We start from the raw sequence: 21,114 nt of genomic DNA, 5'->3' as shown, positions 1-21,114 counted from the left end.
CTAGCGACACCCGTCAATTAAGCCATATCATAAGTCTTTCGGTGGTTTTAACAACTACGACACTAGCAAGCTTTGAATTCCGTTATTTTTATAAACCCGCCTTTCGCATATCATAACTTCATTTTACACTAAAACACTTGTCTAAAACAAGATGCAATCTATACTTATATTATAATAATATCGTGAAAGCTTTCTAACAGAGTGAGTCATGCTAACAGATGGTCAATATCGAACCAAGCACTGATTGGAGCGCATGACTTTGGCTCGTAAACTTACTGTGATAATCCACATGATTTACACCAATGGATTTAAATGGAATGCACCACATATCACTTGCAGGAGTATGATTGTCTAACAGTTATTCTCGTTGGTATTTAGATTATGGATGTATGTAGGTCTGATTGGATAGGTCATCGTACCGATAACACGATAATAACAATCTTGAATCAATATACTATTGATATTAAAATATCTTTTGTAGAGACTGAGGCGAACTTGTTATCAAAAAAAAGGAAGTAATTTCTAAGAAATTATAATTTATTTCAGGGATACATAACATAATTATGTATTCATATCGTGTATGTTTTAAAATTATTCCTATTTTTTTAATTGCTTTCGTTTTAATGGATATTACAGCTAGTTAGATGTTTAAGTACTAATAGTAACTGAGTCGTGGATTTTATCATAATTTCAAATATTGTGAGGTTTCTTCTCCTTTAACAAGCTTGAGAAAGTAACGTGGAAGCATAAAAACCAATAACAATGACAAAAACCCTACGCTCGGGGGAATCACTCGTGTTTTACAACTTAGCAACGGACAGTTGACAAAAGCAATTGCAACACGATGTCAATATTCTTCTGTATCGCTTGAATAAGTGCCAACGTCCACCAATTAGTGCGGACATTCGACGAATGTGTCGCACGCATGTCGTATTAATTATGTTCGTTCGATTTCAACAGGCGAAAGTGAACGCTGATATTTGTACTACGATAGATATTTGAGATGTGTATTTATGTTATTAACGAAATTAAAATTACGGATGGAGCACTATTAAAAACTTTTGATATAATCAAGTTCAGGTACCTATTTGACATTTGAATTTAACAATACGGTACCTATATCTGATACAATAATATAGTAGCAAGAAGTTTGCTCGAAACACATCAAACACCTAGATGTAAAATCGAAATACCTAAAAAATCGTTAGCTAGCTAAGAAAGAAAAGCTAGCTAGTTACTAAGGTTAAGCATGTTTACCGTGTATTCTCCCTCTATGTCAAGCTTTCTATTTAATATAAACATAATTTACTGTTGTTACTTTATAATTACTTTGTCTGTTTATGATTTGATAATTAGTTAGAAGTAACTAATTCTAGCCTTTAACGACTTAATTTCTAACAAAGTCATGACTCCAATTAATTTCAGTGTGACATTCAAAACAATATTAATATCTCCATCAAAGATTGCCCAACTAATATAGACATCGTAAACTTTTGGAAACTAGATAAACATTTTTCTCTCCACGGCGACCACAAACATTTTATTAATGTTGTCCATTAGATGTCGTTTGTCAAGGCCAATGGTGGGACCGTTTATAAATAAACTGTTTATTTTAGATTTATCGTTCCATCGGGATTCACGGATCGGATAGTTGAGACATCGTTGTGGTTGTAGTTTTGACATGTGTAAAAACTTTAGTACACGAATATTAAAGTTCTAAGCCTCTGGCATATTTGCGTATAATGTAGACTAATGTAGAGCCTTTCAAAATATTGTATTTTAATGTATCAGGGGTATGGTATTTATTTTATACAACGTCATTCAAAAATGACAAAATCTAATATCTATGTTGTCCTCGGTCGGCTCCCCTTCATCATCAATTATAATCTCGATACCTAAATCTTTGATGCTTGGCAAACTAAGGAATGTCCTTACCTTTAGTTCTTTCAGTACCTTCAGCTGATTATTTTCTCATCGATACTATTCTACTGTGACTAGTTACTATGCTAATAATTATTTCAGAAGTAATACAATACAGAGCATTAGTTATGTAATTTAATGTGATTTTATTTTTTTCTGATCACTTTCAGCAGTTTGGCAGAGCTCTTACTGTTTTTATTGTCTTCATTACGTCTTCGTCTATCGTAGCGAGCATATTGTAGCTACTAATAGCATCAAAGAATTTAGACAAGTCCCTAGTTTTTATGACACAATTTCATGTTTTAATAATCGTGTTGTTTTCTTTGCAGGACTTAGCAGATAAACTCGGTGACGATAAGGGTATTACTGAACATCTGAAGCTTCCAATCCAAAGGATCAACGATTACCAACTACTACTAAAGGTTAGTATAGTAAAGTTAGAAGTAGATGGCTTAATAATATAATTTATCTTCGTATTTCCAAATTACACTTGTCTCTCTCTCTTGCTTTCTTTCCATAGCTATATGGAAATTACTTAGGCTTAACATGTTTTATATGCTGATTATATCACCACAGTTATTTAATGGATCAAATTCGGAAAACCAAGATTACTATTCCCAAACAATACTTTGCCATGAGTTGGACTGCAAAAGCTTAAACAATACCTGTCTTTTAACCAACAGAAAGAAAAATTACATGAAGTAATGAAAATACATCATTTGTGACGCGTACATGTGATGGGTATTGCTTGGTAATTTGTCAATGCACATTCTCATATCTTGGCACGTCACCTTATCTCACTAGGAGTGCATTGCTAGCACGCATGTGATAAATAAAACGAATGCCAAAATATTATGCTTTAGGTTTTGAAGTAACTTCATATAAATTAACAAAATGTAAAAAGTTTTGGTCAGTCATGTTATTAAACCACCATAATTACGAGAATAGTCGCATACAAGGCAAAATTTAAACATCAAAATGTCAAAATTCAATTTATCATCAAGTTTCGTTTCGCCTCTGGCTAATTGAAGTATCAGATTTCTTGTCATCTCTTTATATTAATTAGAAAACTTAATCAATGAGAGCTATCTGGAAGCAGTAAAGCATGCCGTTAGTGTAAAAAACTAGTACTACTACTAAATACTCTACAGGTCAGCCTTAAATTCCTCCTTTTTCCTTCTCCAGGAACTAGTAAAATACTCAAAACGTCTCGGCGAAGACTGCTCTGACCTTCAAAAAGCTTTGGAACTCTTCCTAGGGGTTCCGAACAGAGCTACCGACAACAAGTTCATCGCTAGCATCGAAGGTTACCGTGGGAACATCTATAAGCTCGGCCGTCTGCTCACCCACGACTGGTTCACAGTTACCGACGCCGAAGGCAAGGCTAGAGAGAGGTACCTGTTCCTCTTCAAGGCAAGGATCCTCATCTGTAAAGTCAAGAGGGTCGCTGACGACCGCTCTGTGTTCGAGCTAAAGGATATCATCAAGGTTCGTATGTACATAAATTGTTTTAATTTTTGATTGCAAGTTTAAGATAATAATCCTTACTGGTCGTTTATTGGCGATATTTTTAAATATTCGGAGATATATTTCATAGAAAAATCCCAACCAGAATGTGAAGGTATCGGTAGATAGATGTTTAGATTACTGGTATAATTGTCAATCAAACGAGCTTATTTAGTCCTAGGTTTTAGCTATTCCAAAATTGCATAACGTTACATAATTCATATCACGACGACATAGTTTCAAATGTATTACGTCTTGTAATTACAAGAGACAGTACATTTAAAACTTGTACAATGTACTGCTATTACAGAAACTCAAAGGCACAATGTAATTGTACCACTTCCTGTCGTTAGCTAAACGTTTCGCACTTGCCATTACACGCCATTTCCCAGACCCGGCCTACTCGTTTCTATGTTTATCCCCATTCATTAACACAACGCACGATCTTGAATCTAACTCCAAAAATAGGTCAATTCAAAAAATAGCTATTTGGATATACTCCAAAATTATGTCTGGAATGTATGCCGTTTCTTATCGTAACAAGCTTTCTACATATGTGAGGTATTTCGATTAAAGGCTTAGCTGTATCTATAAGACATTGACACCGTGTCATTGAAATAACAGTAAACGACATTGAAATGTTAAAATTTGATGACGTTATTTTAGAGCGAGATGTTTCGAAAAAGATTGCGAAATATCAAAGTTTCGATAGTTCAATTTTCTGCTTCGTTTGTAGAATTTGATGGAAGCAGTGTTCTAAAAGCTTTTATTTTCCAAAAGTATTTTTGATATTGGGGTCACGTGTCTAAAGTTTATTTTAAACATATTACCAACGCCTACTTCTGAGGAGCTCGTGGCTTAGTTTACAACAGCTGCACGGATAGATCTCTGAGGTTAAGCTACGCTTGCCGAGGTTGTTCCGTGGATGGGTGACCATCTTATACATATCGAGTTCCTCCGTGTTTCGGAAGGCACGTTAAATTGTGGGTCCCGGCTGTCATTTTCGAAGATCTTTGACAGTCGTTAACAGTAGTCAGAAGCTTGAAAGTCTGACAACCAGTCTTACCGAAGGGTATCGTGTTAATACCTAAGTAACTGGGTTGTGGAGGTCAGATAGGCAGTCGCTCCATGTAAAACACTGGTATCCAGCTGCATCCGGTGAGACTGGAAGCCGACTCCAACATAGTTTGGAACAAAGGCTAAGCGAATATATATATATACCAACGCCTACTTCTCTATTTTTTGTACTGATTGGCACGTGTGGCATAGTGTGAATTCACTTTATTGCAATTGTCGTTAGTGCGAAAATAACTTTTATTCGTAATTTTCAGCTACCAGACGTCGAGGTCAACGACCCACCTGGTGAGCTGTTGAAGTTTGAGCTCTGTCAGAAGAACTCACCACGCAGCGTTACACTCGCCGCTCACAAAGAACAAGTCAAGACCAACTGGTTAGCTGAGATCAGAAAGTACGCCAGCGACGTTGGTAAGTTTTACACTAATTACTTCATACCTTAAATGCTTTTCAGGATTTAGTCTTGATAAAAACAAAATATGCAATTCAACATCGTAGATGTCGTAATATCGAAAATATGCATATATTAGTTATATATTTTAGCGTAGCTTAATTTTGTTGTTTTGTTTATTTCAGTTGCATTAGCAGAACACGTAGCCGACGACCTTCAAGTCCTACCACCCGAAGTAGCGGAACCTGAACCCGAACCTGAGAAGAAGAAGAAGAGGGAACATACAGAGGTCGCTGCTGAGGAAGTCGAAGCCAAAGAGAAGCGCTCCCGCGTAGAACAAGTACAGGTCACCGAAGTATCATCTACAGAAGAGACCCAGCAACTCAACACTAAGAGAAAAGCCTCCTTAGAAACCGAAGGAGCAAAGAAAATATCGAAAACCGAAGTGACTGAAGTAACTTCAGTCAGCGAGGTACAGTCTGTTGAAGTAAGTGGAAGTCAAGTCGCAAGCGCTTTAGAAACTAAATCGTCTGTGACACAAAGCTCGAAGGTTACCGAGAGTACTGCGTCTGCTTCGCAAGCCAGTCAGGTGACCGTCGTAGCTGCTGAAGTAAAGGAGTCCGTACAATCTGTACAGACATCCGTTCAGAGCGCAACAGTTCAACAATCGCAAACCAAAGTACAGGCTGCTTCGGCTACTGTTCAAACAACTTCAGTGAGTGAACAGTCTGTGTCACAAGCTTCAGTAGAGGCGACAACTCAGGCTGCTAAATCAATTGCCGTTGAACAGTCAACAGCATCTAACGTTGAATTAAAAACACAGTCATCTGTCAAAGAAAGTGCAGTTGAACAAAAATCATCAGTAACATCAGTTGAATCTACAAAGCAAGCTGAATTACAGACACAGAAATCTGAGCAGAAAGCTACAGAATCTGTTCAGAAGGCAACTGTAGAACAATCTGCTGCATTAACAACTCAAACATCTGTGAGTGAACAGAAAGCTAGTGAAAGTGTTCAGAAGTCGGCAACTGTAGAGCAATCGGCTACTTCAACAACAGAATCTGTTCAGAAGTCAGCAACTGTCGAATCGCAGAAATCTGTCACCGAACAAAAGTCAGCCACTGTTGAATCATCAACAGCAGCAGCTGTAGAACTTACAACACAGAAATCTGTACAAGAATCCGTCCAAGCGAAAACTGAGACTGTTGCTAGTGTGAAAGAACAGACTCAAGTATCAAGTGAGGTGAAAGTCGAGGAGTCTGTCGTGTCTGTGACGTCACACCAGTCAAATGTACAGCAAGTGAGTGCTGTAGAGTCAGTGGAAGAGAAGAAAGAAGTCAGTACAACTGGCACGTCTAAACCACAAGGTGTTGGTAACGGTCAAGCTGTAACCGCTGAGGAAGTTGTTGAAGACGAGATGTCTAGGTATAGCAGCCGCAGTTCGCGGCTTTCTGGAGGTAAGTAACCTTGACACACTGGTATTGTCCTAGTATTACGTTAAAAAGTCAAGTTTGTTCCAAGTTAATTTAATGTTGACCATGTTAGACACTAGTATCATGGCTTCTTAAACAAAACTACATACCCGTAAATTGTGAAAAAGTGGTAAAAAAAAATTAATTTTAACTTTAACTTATTAAACAGCATTTAAAACGTATTCAATTCTCTCTCTAATAGAATACTCCAGTAGTAGCCGTAAGCAATCAACCGGGGGTCGCTACGAATCCTCATCTACTTACGAAGGCAGTGGACTAACATCGTCCTACTCGCGCCGTGAGAGTGGATCACGCTTGGAGTCCTCCAAGTACGAGGCCGGTGGAGCTATCGAGGGAACTGCCTCCTCCCGCTACGAGTCTAAGTACTCCTCATCATCGAGGACTGAAGGAGGATCCAAATATGGCATTGAATCCAGCTATGAGAGCAAAACTGAAGGCTCCAAATACGGAATCGAATACGACTCCGGCTCGAGTAAGCTCGATAGCATAGCGTCAAAGTATGGAATCGAATCAAAGTACAGCACTGAGAGTGACACTGCCAGCAAAATCGACAGCATTGCCTCCAAATATGGCAAGGAGACTAACTTTGAAAGTGTAACCGAGAGCTCTAAGTACGGCATTGAATCTGATACTACGAGCAAGATCGACAGCATCGCTGCCAAATACGCTTCAAGGCAGTTCAGTATCGAGGCCAGCGTTGACGGCAAAAAAGTTGAAGGCATTTCTTCAAAGACGGAGAGTAGCTACGAAACCGTTAAGAATGGAGGTTCTTCTTACGAATCGAAGGCCTCAAAGACCACTGTATCTAATGGTTCTGTCAGCACTGGTTATGAGTCAGCCAAGTCTGTGTCTAAGTCTGAATCTCAAGACGGCAAGCCAGTCTTCACGAAGACCTTGGAAGGCCAGGAGATTGAACGTGAGTACTGTAGCCGTAGAACACTTCACACCTGTAGCAGTAGACACACAATTAGTGCTTGTACATACGCTTCTAGGCGACTAACTGACACTACACATTAATTTAACATGCTTCACATTATCTCTTCCTATGTTAAGAGCTCGTACGGTCTAAAACTTCATACAGATGTCATTTCTAAAAACTTGTTCAGGGCCCATAAATGTAAAATTGTTGTTGTTGTCAAACCAAATTCTGTTAGGCATTTTTTTGGGATAACAATAATAAAATTTTCAAAATACTTAATTAAAATGGGCAGTGCTTTGGGCAGCTTTATGCTTATTTCAAATAAATCCGAAAATATGGCACGGAAAATGTCTTTTAATTTTGGTCATAAACTAAACTTCTTGTTGTTTGTTGTCGGCATTTAAGAAAGTCTTTTGGTCAAGATTCGTCGTATTACAAACTGATTGAATTATTGAGAAAATGTTATTGAAAAAAGAATGAACGAAATTCTTGTTGGTAGTGTTGGAAATACATAATCAAAATTGTATTTATTGTTGATATCTCAAAAAAAGTGACGAAACATTTTGGTTTGCCAGCTTCAATAAAACAAAATTCAAAATTCATTGAAGATGACGTAAAAAACGAATGAAATCGTGTCATCTATCCCAAACAAACCATACGAAAACGTACGAGCTCTTTCTAACAAGATTATGTCCTCAGCCGGTGAGAACGCTCTCTTCGAATGTGTTCTACGCGACAGTAGCGATGTTAAGATCATGTGGCTGAAGGACAACAAGCCCCTCACCGACCGCCTCATGGACCGATGCTCCATCTCTTACGAGAACGATGGTACGAACAAACTGGAGCTGAAACACTGCAGGGAAGACGACTCTGGTGTGTACACCGCCATCGCTGAGAATTTGAAGGGAAACGCACATTGTACCGCTCAGTTAGTCGTCGTTGAGTGTAAGTGACTATTTCGTTTATTGTGTTTGGGGAAATTGGTTTTATTTGACAGTAAAATAATATGACGAAGTTGACTTTTAAATTTGTTTCAGAATTATTTAAACACATTTTGACTGCTTACATTGGTTAATGATTTAAATAATTTAGACTTCATAATTTGTTACACCGTATTTTTTTTTCGTGAGTAGTACCATTTATATAAAGATTACTGATATTATTATATTTTCCTGCGGAATTCACTGATTTCCTCAACCGCGTCAAAATTTCTAGTCTTAAGGATATTTCTATTATATTATAAGCGTATTGCATGCATCACTGCAATCTGCAATCATTTATTAAGACATTGTGAAGCGTTATAACATGTAGTTTGTATCTTCAGTTGACTCTTGGTTAATTTTCCTGTATTTTTGCACTTAAACGAGTATTTTTTACACTTATTTAGTTACTTACAAATAACAATTATATACATTTCACGCACTTATTTATAAAATAGAATATTCAAAACGTTTTACAGGCAGTATGTCTTACACACGGAAAACGCCGCGGAAAAGGGTGAAAAAGGTTCACATCAAAAAAATTTAATACATTTTCTTGCAGTTGATAGGTATGTCTCTCCCGTCAGTAAAATTGAATCTCCGAAGATGAAAAAACAGCATAGAAGGTCACTTTGTAAACAGGCGTAGTTAAAAGAACTTGTATCTACCAAATTTTTAGGAAAAATTGCCTCAAATGTCCCCATCTTTAATTTTTCGGTCACTCATATATTTTTTATCAACAAATTATAGTGACTCCCGAAGAAAGGAAAGAGAGGAACGCTCTCAAGGCGCCCTACTTCTTGGTGGCGCTCAAGGACACGGAGATCTTGGAGAACACCTACCTGAGGTTCATGGTCAAGGTCAAGGGCGACCCCAACCCTGAGGTCAAGTTGTAAGTATCGGGAACTTTCTTTACTCCAAAAATAGACGTTGCTTGAATATTGTTGCTACCCATCGGTTCGGCACAAATAATTGACCGGTGTGGGAATCGAATCCACGACCTCCCGACGCAATGGTAGCGGCGTGGCGACCTAAACCACTGCGCCACGGAGGCAGTCATTCCATTGTTGATTATGCATACGGTAGATTTTGGCTTAGATAGTAGGTAGCGTTGGTTAGAATAGCAACCACGGCATTTATATATTATTATTTAGTAATTATCTCTGTGATTCATAATGAAAAATTTACTTCTTGGTCGCAATTCCGCAAAACTACATTCAAACAATAAAATTCAATGAAACAATACTTATTCGACACTGCTTTACGTCAACTTATTCCCCAGCTACCGTGACGACAAAGAGATCATCACGACCTCGGAGTCGGAGCGCGTGTCCATCATCCGCACGCGCGCGGACCGTGGCTGCTACGAGCTCGTCATCGCCGACGTGCTGCCCAGCGATGCCGGGGTGTACTCCTGCAAGGCTATCAACATCTATGGAGAGGTGTCTTCTGAAGCCACCGTGTCTGTTGTTGGTAAGTCTAGATTACTCTTTCGAACATAACATTGTATATTTATATGTCTTCGAATTGTTTTTACCTAAATCTCATCTTCTGTTAGTTCAGTTCGTTGAGCAGATGATGGACTATTGGGGATTACTTAAAATGTCATAAAACAGTTGTTAGTATAGCAAATCGCATATTTTTGATCTCCGGGTCAATGCCGAGCAATCATGCTCTTTATGGTTACATAATAATTTAATTTTCTGTTTGGTGCTACTTCGAGTTATCGCCTAAAATAAGTGCTATAAAAAGGTCTGCTATAAGAAAAAAATATATTGAAAGAAGGATCTGTATAGGTAAAAAATACCTTACAATAACTATGTTTACGATATTGAGAGTATTACAATATTAGACTGTTCGCACAATCTATTTCGCATTCGTCAAAATTCACCAAATTATGTAACTCTCTGGAGATTCGCCATACGCCCACGGATCTTCACGCTCTAAATAAATCCAGTACAAATAGCGATTAACGATGCTCTAATTATAATATCAGTAAACACGTGAATTCTTTCAAGAGTACAGTCGAAATTTCACAATTACATACAAAAAGGAGACACATAGAACACCGCTTATATTTTACGATGTTAAGGCTTTGATTACATAAGCATCTGTCTTTGATGGCATTTTGGATATACGAGTAGTCCCGTACCCCAAAGGTAAAAATGAGAACTTATTATTAAGTCTCCGCTGTCCGTCTTTCATCAGGGTGTATCTCCAACCAGTCTCATGGACGGCTTGTTACACAACAACAAAACAAACAAAAGTAAATAAATGGGGTTTCCATACAACAAACTTTATTGTTCTGCCCTTTTTTGTCGATAAGGTTATCTTTCGAGCTCTTGTCCCACTCGTACTTCGAAGGTTTCTAAAAGTCTTCGCCAAATACATTCATCATTTGGGTCATTAAAAGTACAACAATATCTAAATAAAAGAATGATATATTTTTAAAGACGCTTGGACGTCCTCCAGTATTTGTTTATGGTTCACGTTGTCTATAAATAATATTGTTTACTAGAATTAGACTGAACTTGTAATAGTTTTGGAGTGCCTAATGTGCAAACACTTACGTCTATGTGGCTATTTTTGATTTGATGACCGTAGATGGTTCGTCAATACTCGCGTAAATCTTCAAATTTAGAGCAACTGAATTTATTTTTATGTAAATACCCATTTTTTTCAAAAATCAAAATCAAAATCAAATCATTTATTCATATAGGTCAAATGCTGACACTTATGATAGTCAATGATACAGAGAGTGAATTTACCGCTTAGGTCTTTTTTAGGTCCTGAATCAGTCGTCTATTGCAACCTTAAACTTAACGTAGTTGTCAGATGTTTCACTGTTATGTATTTCGCACTTTCTGGGGTCGTCCATAATTGTTAGGCTTGGCTTCATTTTTATATCAGAAATTCTTCGATTATATAACACCTCAATCCTAATCCTTATTCTCTGTTTTTGTTGACTACACAAACCTCAAAACTTTACAATATTATGTTTTTTTTATTTAGATGACAAGAACATCTTCGGTGAACTGCCACCTGGCGGTGAAGGTCTTTTGGCCAAGGGAGAGAAGGCAAGCTTCGCTTGGAAGCGCGATGGACAGCCTTTCGACCCTGAAGAGAGATTTAAGGTACCCATTTATTATTTTTACAGCTCTTTTCACACCTTTATATTTTTGTGCCACAAAGTCGGCTATGACTGACTTCGTGCAGCATAAAATTATGCCTCTTTCCAAAAGGGAAAGGTGAAGACCAGAGAACACCAACTGCTATGATCCCAGATTTTAAAATAACGTAACTACTTGCCACAGGTACTGTTGGGAGATGACGAAGACTCCCTGGCGCTGGTGTTCCAGCACGTGAAGCCAGAAGACGCCGGCATCTACACCTGCGTGGCCAAGACCAGCACCGGCAACATCTCCTGTTCAGCCGAACTTACTGTACAAGGTAAAGCAAATTGTTATTGGCTTGTAAAACTCTTGCGTAGTTTAGTTGCGCACAATCACTTTCACGCAATTATATATCTGCACCAACATTTTTTATTCTAAGATAAATTTTATCGTTTCTAGTAATTAAAAAATGAATGAGTAGTAAAGGTAAACTAAAGATCATTTCTGTGAAGGAAATAAATATAGTTAATTTTCGCTCTCATAATATTTTAGAAGCACAATGCATTCATTAGAAAGATATTATTTCTGATATGACAGATGCTTGTGACACAACCAGCACTGCGTATTTTTACCGCACTGCACAAAAAGAGGGTAATTTATAGCGCGAACGTTAATTTTTATGAATGTTTGTTGTATGCATGTGTGTATGTCTGTCTGCTATATTATGATCGCTAGGGTTCAATATCTAGGTAAGATAAAAGAAACTTCAAAAGAAAATATGGGCTGGAAGGGGTCTAAAAACTGGTGCTGTTATTGCCAATTTCTACAAATGTTCAACGCCTATATTATGCTTTTGCAAAAGTAACATATTTATTGCTCTTTAGCTCTATGTACCTCAAATTTATCTACCTGCTTTATATACATATGAAACTTAGATACTTTCAAATATCGCTAAAAAAAGGTAAATAGCGTCTTCACACAAATACCAAAGCGACGGTTCTTAGGTAAAAATATTTCTTATCAGATTCTTGGGGCATGTCTGTTGCAGCAAAAACTAAACTTTCATCTATTCAAGCAACAACCACTATTCAAACAACAAGTACAAATTTTTCAACATTTTCTTTCAACTAGGTGCTGTGAATGAACTTCACCGTGAGCCAGAGAAGCCGACACTTGTCATTGAACACCGCGAGGCTCTGGTCTCGGCTGGTGCTTCAGCCATGCTGGAACTACAGTGCAAGGGATACCCCAAGCCTACTATCGTGTTCAAACACGATGGTAAAGTCATTGAGGCTGATACTAGGCATAAGTAAGTATGATCAGATTTCGCGATTTATAATTTGGTGAGCTTGGGAGACTGGGAGCGCAAGATGGTTTATTCCATTTAAAAAATAGACAATATTAGTTAATGGCAGAGAAAATATCATTAATCACTTTAGTAGAGCAGTTCAGAGTAGAGGTTTATAATGAATCTAGTTTTTGTCGAAACCACTGCTATACACTCCATTGCCTATGGATTATAATTATTTGAGAACTATGAACAAAAAATGTAAGGTAAATGCTTTTAAAGCTTTATTTCATAAAATTTTGTCGGACTCCCAGTAATCGCAGCTAACAGCGTTCATATATTATCTTCAATGCTTAATTTTTTTATAGGTTCCTGTACGAGGACGAAGAGAGCATGTCCCTAGTGATCAAGAACGCGACCCAGGCCGACGCCGGAGACTACCAGGTCACAGCCACCAACGAGCTGGGAGAAGACACCACCACCATGCACCTTGTCGTCAAGGCCGCGCCCAAGATCAAGAAGAAGATTGAAAACCAGTCTTGCATGGTGAGTAATGAGCTTACCTAAGTTTTTAATGAATATAATAGTAGAATAATGTGTTCTTTAGTCAAAATAAAGATATTCGCATTGTTTTCAGTCAGCATTCCCTTTATATGAGTATACGCATTAAAATATTGCTCTTTAAAAGTAAATTCAATCTGTTGAACAGAAAATGGTAGCAACTTAGGGTCTTTTTATTACAAATATTATTTTAAAACTGGTAACTAATTATCACCTATACTGGTAACTAGTTATCACATTTACTGCACCTCCTTTTCTTAATTGTTGAATATCATATTATGACGTATCCAAAACATAACTTTGCTCAATGCATTTCTAGTATTTGTTCCCCTCTGCAGATTTATATAAATATTTATCATGGTATTTTATCTCCTCTGTTGAAATCATTACATTGTTTTTTAGCATCTATCACTCTAGTCACAACTATTTTTTTCTAGGTGAGCTCATCACACACAGTAACGATCGAGATAGAAGGCACGCCGTCCCCCGACGTGTCGTTCTACAAGGACGGCGTGGAGATCAAGAGCAGCGAGCGCATTCAGATCGTGAAGGAGTCCGAGGAGATCTACAAGATCACCATCAAGGACGCCAAGCTCACTGACACAGGCTCTTACTCTGTTGTTGCTAAGTAAGTTTATTACTATTTGTAACAGTTTAACAAAATAAAACCGTACTATATTGAAGAAATAAAGAGATGTATTTGCCAAAGCATAATCAAACAACGGAAATCTATTTATCTACTTATGAATACCGAAATAGGTCACTGTCTATTACTTTTGCAATGTGATTTTCGGCATAATTATGCTTTTAGGCACATAGATTAATATTTACCGTATACACCTATACTACATAAGTACTTTCTGTAATTATCCTTGCGGCTGTAATTTCCCTTTAAACTATATTTGAAAATGTATGTACATATAGATCCAATTTACACCAACAATCGTTTCCTAAATCTATCATTCGAACATTAATTCCCTATTTCTAGGAACGAAGTGAACCAGTGCTCCGACTTCTGGCAATGGCACGTGACGTCACCACCCAGGGTCACCAAGAAGTTGGGTGAGACCAAGGTCTGCGAGGAGAAGGAGACTGTCACCTTCAAGATCGAGACTGAATCTGAACCAGCTCCTACTGTTAAATGGTAAGGGCGAAAATAACTGTATTTTATGAGCGTCGCGAATAAATAAATCAATTTAATATTTTGCAGATTCAGATCGCTGTTGTCTGCCTTAAATTTAACTTACCGTGGTCCTAGACTTCTTTAAAATATTTTTTTTACGAAAATAGAAAGAAATCGATATAAATTGAAACAGTCTGTGATAACAATAATGTGATTGTTTCCCAGGTTCAAGAACAAGACGGAGATCACTGAATCATCGTCCATCAAGATCTCATCATCCGGAGCAGCTCACCAGCTCGTCATCACATCCGCCGCTCGCGCTGATGCCGCAGAATACTCTTGTGAGGTAAGTCATATAATACGTTAAATACAGTTTTTCTATAAATGCTGGCCCATTTATTCTTGCATGAATAGATTCAGGTGACCTACCGTATAGATGTTTGCTTTTCGTTGGTGGTAATTTTTTTAAGCCCATAAATTAATTAAGAAACCTTCATTCTACTTTACCAGGATTTATAAATTGCGCATAATTTTTTTCTTCGTATTCGTATATTCTTGCCGAGTCACATAAGAAGTGCGTATGATCTGTAGGTCCGCAACGTGCACGGTAGCGCGACGGACTCGTGCAAGCTGAACGTGCGCACCGGCCCGCAGTTCACGCACAAGCTCAGTGACGTCACCGCCAGCGAGGGAGATGTTAACGTGGAGTTCACCGTCAGTGTGGACGCTTACCCGGAGCCTTCTGTTAAGTGGTCAGTAGTTATTTATTTGTACTAGTTGTAATATGGCAAAAATTAATTATCTTTTGAGGGTTGTAAATGTGAGTACCAATCATGAGATTTTCAGAGTGTGTATATCGAATTTCTTTTCGAATATCCGTCAGTAGCACGGAATTTGGGATCATGGCGTCCTTTAGCACTCATAGACTCGCTCTCTATTAATAGGATTCATTATACAAACGGTGAAACGTAAATATTTTTCACACACTACCATCTACATTTTGTAGTATAACAAGTTTAATATTAAAAAGTGCTGTCAAAAATATTGCCCGTACCTAAACTAACAAACAAAATTCTTCAATACCTCTAAACTTTTCTGTTTCGTTCTCCAGGTACTTGGGTGACGTCGAGATTACCGAAAAGAAGTCGGTGTACACCCGCGTGGACAGCGGCAGCACGCACAAGCTGATCCTCAAGGAGGTGTCGGCCGAGCTGTCGGGCCAGTACTCCTGCAAGGTGGCCAACGACCTGGGCGCCGACTCCTGCTCCGCTACCTTCACTGTTAACAGTAAGACTGATATTATTACTGTTAGGTTTTAGTCATTTATTTTACGGTGTTCTTTTTTATGTCTTTGCAGGAATGCAATTTCTACAAATCGCAATAGAACGTCATTTGACAACAAATATATAAGTTTATACTTTTTCGTTTCGGGTGGAGTGTCGTGATTGGTAGGAAAATTATGATAAATTGAGTCTAGTATATTTTTTACAACATGACACTAAAAACTTAACATTTTACGAACAGATTTAGTATGAAAAGTTTTGGATAGGATTAAAATATCCCACGTGTCGGAAAGACGGAAAAAAAGAACTTTTTAACTGGATAAATACTCATAGATACTACTTAAACTTTTCAGAGAAGCCTCGCTTCACGAAGAGCCTGATCGACATGACGGTGGACGCGGGTCAGACCCTCAAGCTGGACGTGGAGGTGGAGGGCTGCCCCGAGCCCAAGGTCAAGTGGTACAAGGACGGCAAGGAGGTCACCACTGACGCCAGGATTAAGATCGAGAGGGACACTAAGAGGTAACACTTGAATATTTAGTTTTTAGGGATTTCTGAAGTAATTTTTTGTGAAAGTTTTCTAGGTTTACATTAGATTGCAGATGTGTAAAGCAACAATGTTTGTTTTCCAGCAATTTATAATGAATTAAACTGGATCTTATGTTCTCTACTAAAATCAATCAGATTTAGTATTGTGATTTCATACACACATGTATTTTCATTCCGTTTCATACAATTTCGTTTATAGGATCTCATGTTATTATCATTCTAATAGTCAAAAGGCTGCTAATGTAACTGCTTGTCAAATACAGCTTATTTGATCTCAGCATTTGACATTGCTTAATTCCGTTATAGGCTGGAGAACTACCACCTTACCGTAACATTGGTAAAGGAGGAAGACGGCGGCGAATACGAAGTGAGAGCCGAAAACGAAATGGGTAGTGTCTCTTCTAAGAGCACGGTGACCGTACACAGTAAGTATTCGACACACGACAAACGACCTTATATGACAGCGATAGGGATCATTTAAGAATAACTACAAAAAAATATATATGGCAAAATTTTACACACGAGAATTTGAAACAACCTGCACGTTTAGCACAAACGACTGTCATTTATCACTGGTCAGAGTTCCAGCACACACTATACATACACATCACACACAACACAACACACACACTCTCACATGTACACTCCACACCGGCACATGGTAAGACCCCGGACATTCTGTCAACGACCGACAGAATTGGCACTCCGATGGATATTGCAAGTACTGGTAAAGTAGTTTGCATTAACATAGTAGTAAAAGTAGATACTACTATACGCACGTTAGTTTTGTTTGGTGTCATAGATACCACCATGAGTATATGGTTGTTCACCGAAGCATTCAATAGACTGTAATGCTGACGTAGTCACTACGCACATTGTCCTGCACAACCTTTACCCACCATTTGTGACGTCTATAATACATGTTCCCATTTAATAATCCATATAATTGTTACATTTTTCATTGTGTTTGATAGCACGAGAGATTCATTCGAGATTGACTAAGGAAGACATTGTTGAAAGTGAAATCGATGACGCGGTTAATAAAGCTAAAAAAGCTATAGAAGATGATGGGGATAATGCAGAGAAACAGAAAGGGAAGAAAGATAAAACTAAAGCGGAAGTGGTTGAAGAGAAATCTTTTTGGGATGATGAAGATGACGGCAAAGCTAAGAAAGCTAGTGTTGATGAAGTTGACAAGCCTAAAGACGCAGCTAAGAAGTCTGTGACAGAACCTGAAGTGGCCGAAGAGAAATCCTTCTGGGATGATGATGAAGACAGCAAAAAACCCAAGAAGACTTCCATATCCGAAGTAGAGTCCAAACCTGCTAAGGGTAGGAAATCTATCACTGAGCCAGAAGCGGCCGAAGAGAAGTCGTTCTGGGATGATGCCGACGATGGCACGAAACAACCAATTATCGAAGAACCAGACACACCACTTCCTAACAAAGCTAAAAAGTCCGCTACAGCACCTGAAGTGGCCGAAGAAAAGTCATTCTGGGATGATAACGATGACGTTAAGCCTAAGAAACCAACCATAGAAGAAATTGACTCAACACCAGAGGGAGGCAAGAAATCATTCTCTGAACCTGAGACAGCTGAGGACAAGTCCTTCTGGGACGAGAACCATAATGAACAGAATAAAAAACCCGTCATCGAAGAGGTTGTTACTAAGAAACAAGTAGGGGAAAAGGGAGCCACTAAGCCTGAAACTGTTGAAGAAATACCCATAGCCGAAGACATCAAGTCGCCTAAACGTAAATCGGTTAAAAAACAGTCCGTGGACGAACCATTAAGTGCTGAAACTGAAGGTATACACATTACACGCTTCGACGCTTACTCTCCTCAATATTGCCAACAGCTTCTAGTTATGCGAGAATTTCACGTTTTCGCGCACAATAAATGCATGCTTTTAACACTGTGTTTTTAACATCCCAAGTGTGATTTGTATGTTTAGGCCGAGTTTTCGAAACAGTAACCACGTTCAAGACAGGCGGCGACGGATCTATTATAGTCTCTAAAGTTAGCAGCACTAAGTCTCACGGCGCTATTATCACAGGTCAGTACCACGCTTACTACCTATCTCTCCCCACGTTCTAACCACCATCGATCACTTAGAACTCATACTAACACTATATTGCTTGTAAACACTTCAAACTAATATGTTCACGCATTAGTCACCACATGTAATAATCATCATCTAAATAATTAAATTATCTAAAATCAACATAATACTATTTTAACTGGTAGGTCCGGCCGAAACACGCACTTTGCACAAAATGACGTCAAAATCAATTTATTATGATGACGATGATTTTAATGGAGGCAGAAGGATCATACAGCCGAACAATCCTCACACGACCTCCTTAGAGGTCGAAGAAATAGCTAGTCATAGTTATTTCTTAACTGACACGGGTCATTATACGATACCCGATCATGTGAGGAGAGGTGTTTACGGTATTATTGAAGAGCCTCAGACAGATTCGGAAGCTGAAGGATCACGATGTGGGAGACAGGGTAATCGAACTATCTCGATCATGTCTGTCTCGGAAGATGATATGAGTTGGCAAAACGAATCACTCTCCAGAGAGATATCTATTGAAGATCTATCAAAATCCATATTTGACATTGACGAAACTAGAAAAGTCTTCAGTAAAGACTCATATGTTCGTCAGTCTTCTTATAAAGAAGACTACTGCTTAGAAGAAGATGAAGAAGAATCGTTGATAGTAAAGGAGAAATCACAAAAGGTATACGAGAACGACATCACAGAGAGACTCATACACATATCGAAGGAATTCGACAACGAGATGGAATCACTCGACAAAAAAATAGATGAAGTTAAAAATAGAATATTTGAAGAGTTAGTTTTAAGTCCTATGAAACATAATGATAATATAACGAAAGATGTTACTGAAACGACTGTTGAGAGGAAGAAAAAGAGTGAAGCTAAAGTAACAATATTGGAGGAAGACGATGACGACTTGGAAGCTCTTTTAAAACGAAGTCAGAGACAGAGAAGCATACTAGATGATATTCTTAATAAGGAAGACGAAAAAGGTAATTGTTAAGTCAAAGTATTAAACGGGAAATACGATGAAGGAGGCTGGCATTGATCATGTAACGCTACGCAGTGTATGTCAGGGGATAACAAATAAAGTGAATGCTTTCAATTCAGATTTGAAATTGCTGTTGAAATCCATGCGATCTGTCATTTTCTTCACGTCTTAACCGATGGGCGATCACGAACATATTGTAAGCCTATTGGGAGTAAATATCGACAGAGAATTACTATAACAATAACAAATATTGACTCGTAAACTATTAAGTTCAAAAGTGTTGGTCTTTATCGAGTTTTTTGCCAAGTACGACTGTACCGAAAGTTTGTGATCGTGCTAATTTATACAAAGTCTTAATTCTTCATATAATTTTCAAAGAAAATGACAGATAAATATCCATGTAATTGTCCTCTAAATGTCTATCCACATTTGACTAATGCTGTCGTATGTTTGTTTTAGCACGCATGCGTAATAACATTCCCTTCTGGCATACTAATATTTGGAGTTCGGTGCGACAGAGGTACTAGATCGTTCGCAGACATCATCACATCATCAAGGTAAGCGAAACTTTCAAGTAGTTGCAACGCTTGCATGACACTTATGCTATGTGAACGAAGGCTCTTAATATATAAGTGAATCTTCGAATATGGGTATGTATTGAACCACGCACGTCAACACACTATACTGCTGTATCTATTTCAATACAAGCGTAAGTATACTGAATGCTCAACGTAAATAAATCGTAACTGCAGCTGTATATATTGCGATTATTATAAATTGAGCAACTATTTTTATGTATATACACTTTTTTATTGGAAGGGCTTCTATTCTTAGCTTAAGAACGTGATGTCGATGATTTTTTTCTTTATTATTATGTACATATTATTATGTATATTTTTATTGCCGTCTGTCGTATCAAATTGTCGAAAAACTTGCCTTATTCTATGCCTTTCAATGTGAAAATTGGTTGCAATGGTGATTTTCAATGTTATAAGACAATATGATGCAATTGATAGCATATATTCATACTTTATTTTAAGCTATACTTCCCTATACTAAATCTATTTTAGCATATAATAATTTACCACTTAAAAAATGAAACAAAAGGTAAATATTTTTTTGCTGAAATCATACCTTAATAAGAATATTTAACACGTTGTTATTCTTCTTAAATATTCCTATATTAAAACTGACCGAATTTTAAACGAAACAACTCTATCCACAAACTTTTCAACCTTCTTTCTTATTTCTATCTCGAACTCGCGACCACCTCACACAGACACTAACTATACCTCTCAAATCGACAGCACCACCCTCTCTCAAAGAAAGCAACATGAAGGACGGCCACGTGTTCGAGTCCTTGCCCCTGGTCTACAAGGTTCAAGCCGCCGGCGCTCCCAAGCCCACCGTCCGCTGGCTCCATGACGGCAAGGAGGTCAAGCCTTGCGGCAGAGTCCATATCACTAATGAAGGAGACCTGTACAAGCTGGAAATCGATGCGGTTCAGATGAAGGATGCTGGAGCGTGGCAGTGCGAGATCAGCAATGATCTTGGTAAACAGGTGCTGAAGGCTGAACTGTCTGTTTCACGTAAGTTATTGAGTTGTTGTCATCACCATCATCTGTTTTATTCTGAGTTATTTTTTATTGCCAGAATGGAAATCTCATAAGATGTTCTAGACATATTATAATCTTTTACATATCCTACGTTTTGGTTCTTGATATTTACTCCCTCGTGTAAGATAATCACAATATCACATTTCACATTCTAAATAGATTTTTGTCTTTCTTCGAAATAAAAAGTCGTCTATTGCGCTTGATTTATTATGCCGCAACTATTATTCAAATATGATCTTCGT

At 38.0% G+C, this 21,114-nt stretch overlaps 1 protein-coding gene across 8 annotated transcripts in view; it reads left to right on the top strand.

Annotated features, from left to right (window-relative positions):
- Nucleotides 1-21,114, top strand: part of Obsc (Obscurin) — a 103,686-nt gene that overhangs the window by 63,786 nt on the left and 18,786 nt on the right. For 4 of the 8 annotated variants that reach the window (XM_076135662.1, XM_076135669.1, XM_076135655.1 and 1 more), the window contains 23 exons: nt 2,250-2,342; nt 3,106-3,408; nt 4,758-4,911; nt 5,077-6,348; nt 6,566-7,300; nt 8,003-8,248; nt 9,034-9,175; nt 9,566-9,756; nt 11,296-11,417; nt 11,598-11,733; nt 12,528-12,705; nt 13,053-13,230; nt 13,683-13,873; nt 14,234-14,389; nt 14,594-14,714; nt 14,960-15,120; nt 15,480-15,655; nt 16,005-16,173; nt 16,507-16,625; nt 17,175-18,008; nt 18,155-18,256; nt 18,448-19,257; nt 20,564-20,845. In XM_076135662.1, coding sequence (XP_075991777.1) covers nt 2,250-2,342; nt 3,106-3,408; nt 4,758-4,911; nt 5,077-6,348; nt 6,566-7,300; nt 8,003-8,248; nt 9,034-9,175; nt 9,566-9,756; nt 11,296-11,417; nt 11,598-11,733; nt 12,528-12,705; nt 13,053-13,230; nt 13,683-13,873; nt 14,234-14,389; nt 14,594-14,714; nt 14,960-15,120; nt 15,480-15,655; nt 16,005-16,173; nt 16,507-16,625; nt 17,175-18,008; nt 18,155-18,256; nt 18,448-19,257; nt 20,564-20,845 — 6,871 coding nt within the window. The remainder of the gene's footprint in view (nt 1-2,249; nt 2,343-3,105; nt 3,409-4,757; nt 4,912-5,076; nt 6,349-6,565; nt 7,301-8,002; nt 8,249-9,033; nt 9,176-9,565; nt 9,757-11,295; nt 11,418-11,597; nt 11,734-12,527; nt 12,706-13,052; nt 13,231-13,682; nt 13,874-14,233; nt 14,390-14,593; nt 14,715-14,959; nt 15,121-15,479; nt 15,656-16,004; nt 16,174-16,506; nt 16,626-17,174; nt 18,009-18,154; nt 18,257-18,447; nt 19,258-20,563; nt 20,846-21,114) is intronic. The other 4 variants (XM_076135628.1, XM_076135635.1, XM_076135642.1 and 1 more) reach the window with 4 other exon arrangements.

Source organism: Anticarsia gemmatalis, chromosome 1 (genome assembly GCF_050436995.1).
Source record: "Anticarsia gemmatalis isolate Benzon Research Colony breed Stoneville strain chromosome 1, ilAntGemm2 primary, whole genome shotgun sequence".
NCBI classification, from domain to species: domain Eukaryota; kingdom Metazoa; phylum Arthropoda; class Insecta; order Lepidoptera; family Erebidae; genus Anticarsia; species Anticarsia gemmatalis.
This window is presented reverse-complemented; position numbering and strand designations above follow the sequence as displayed.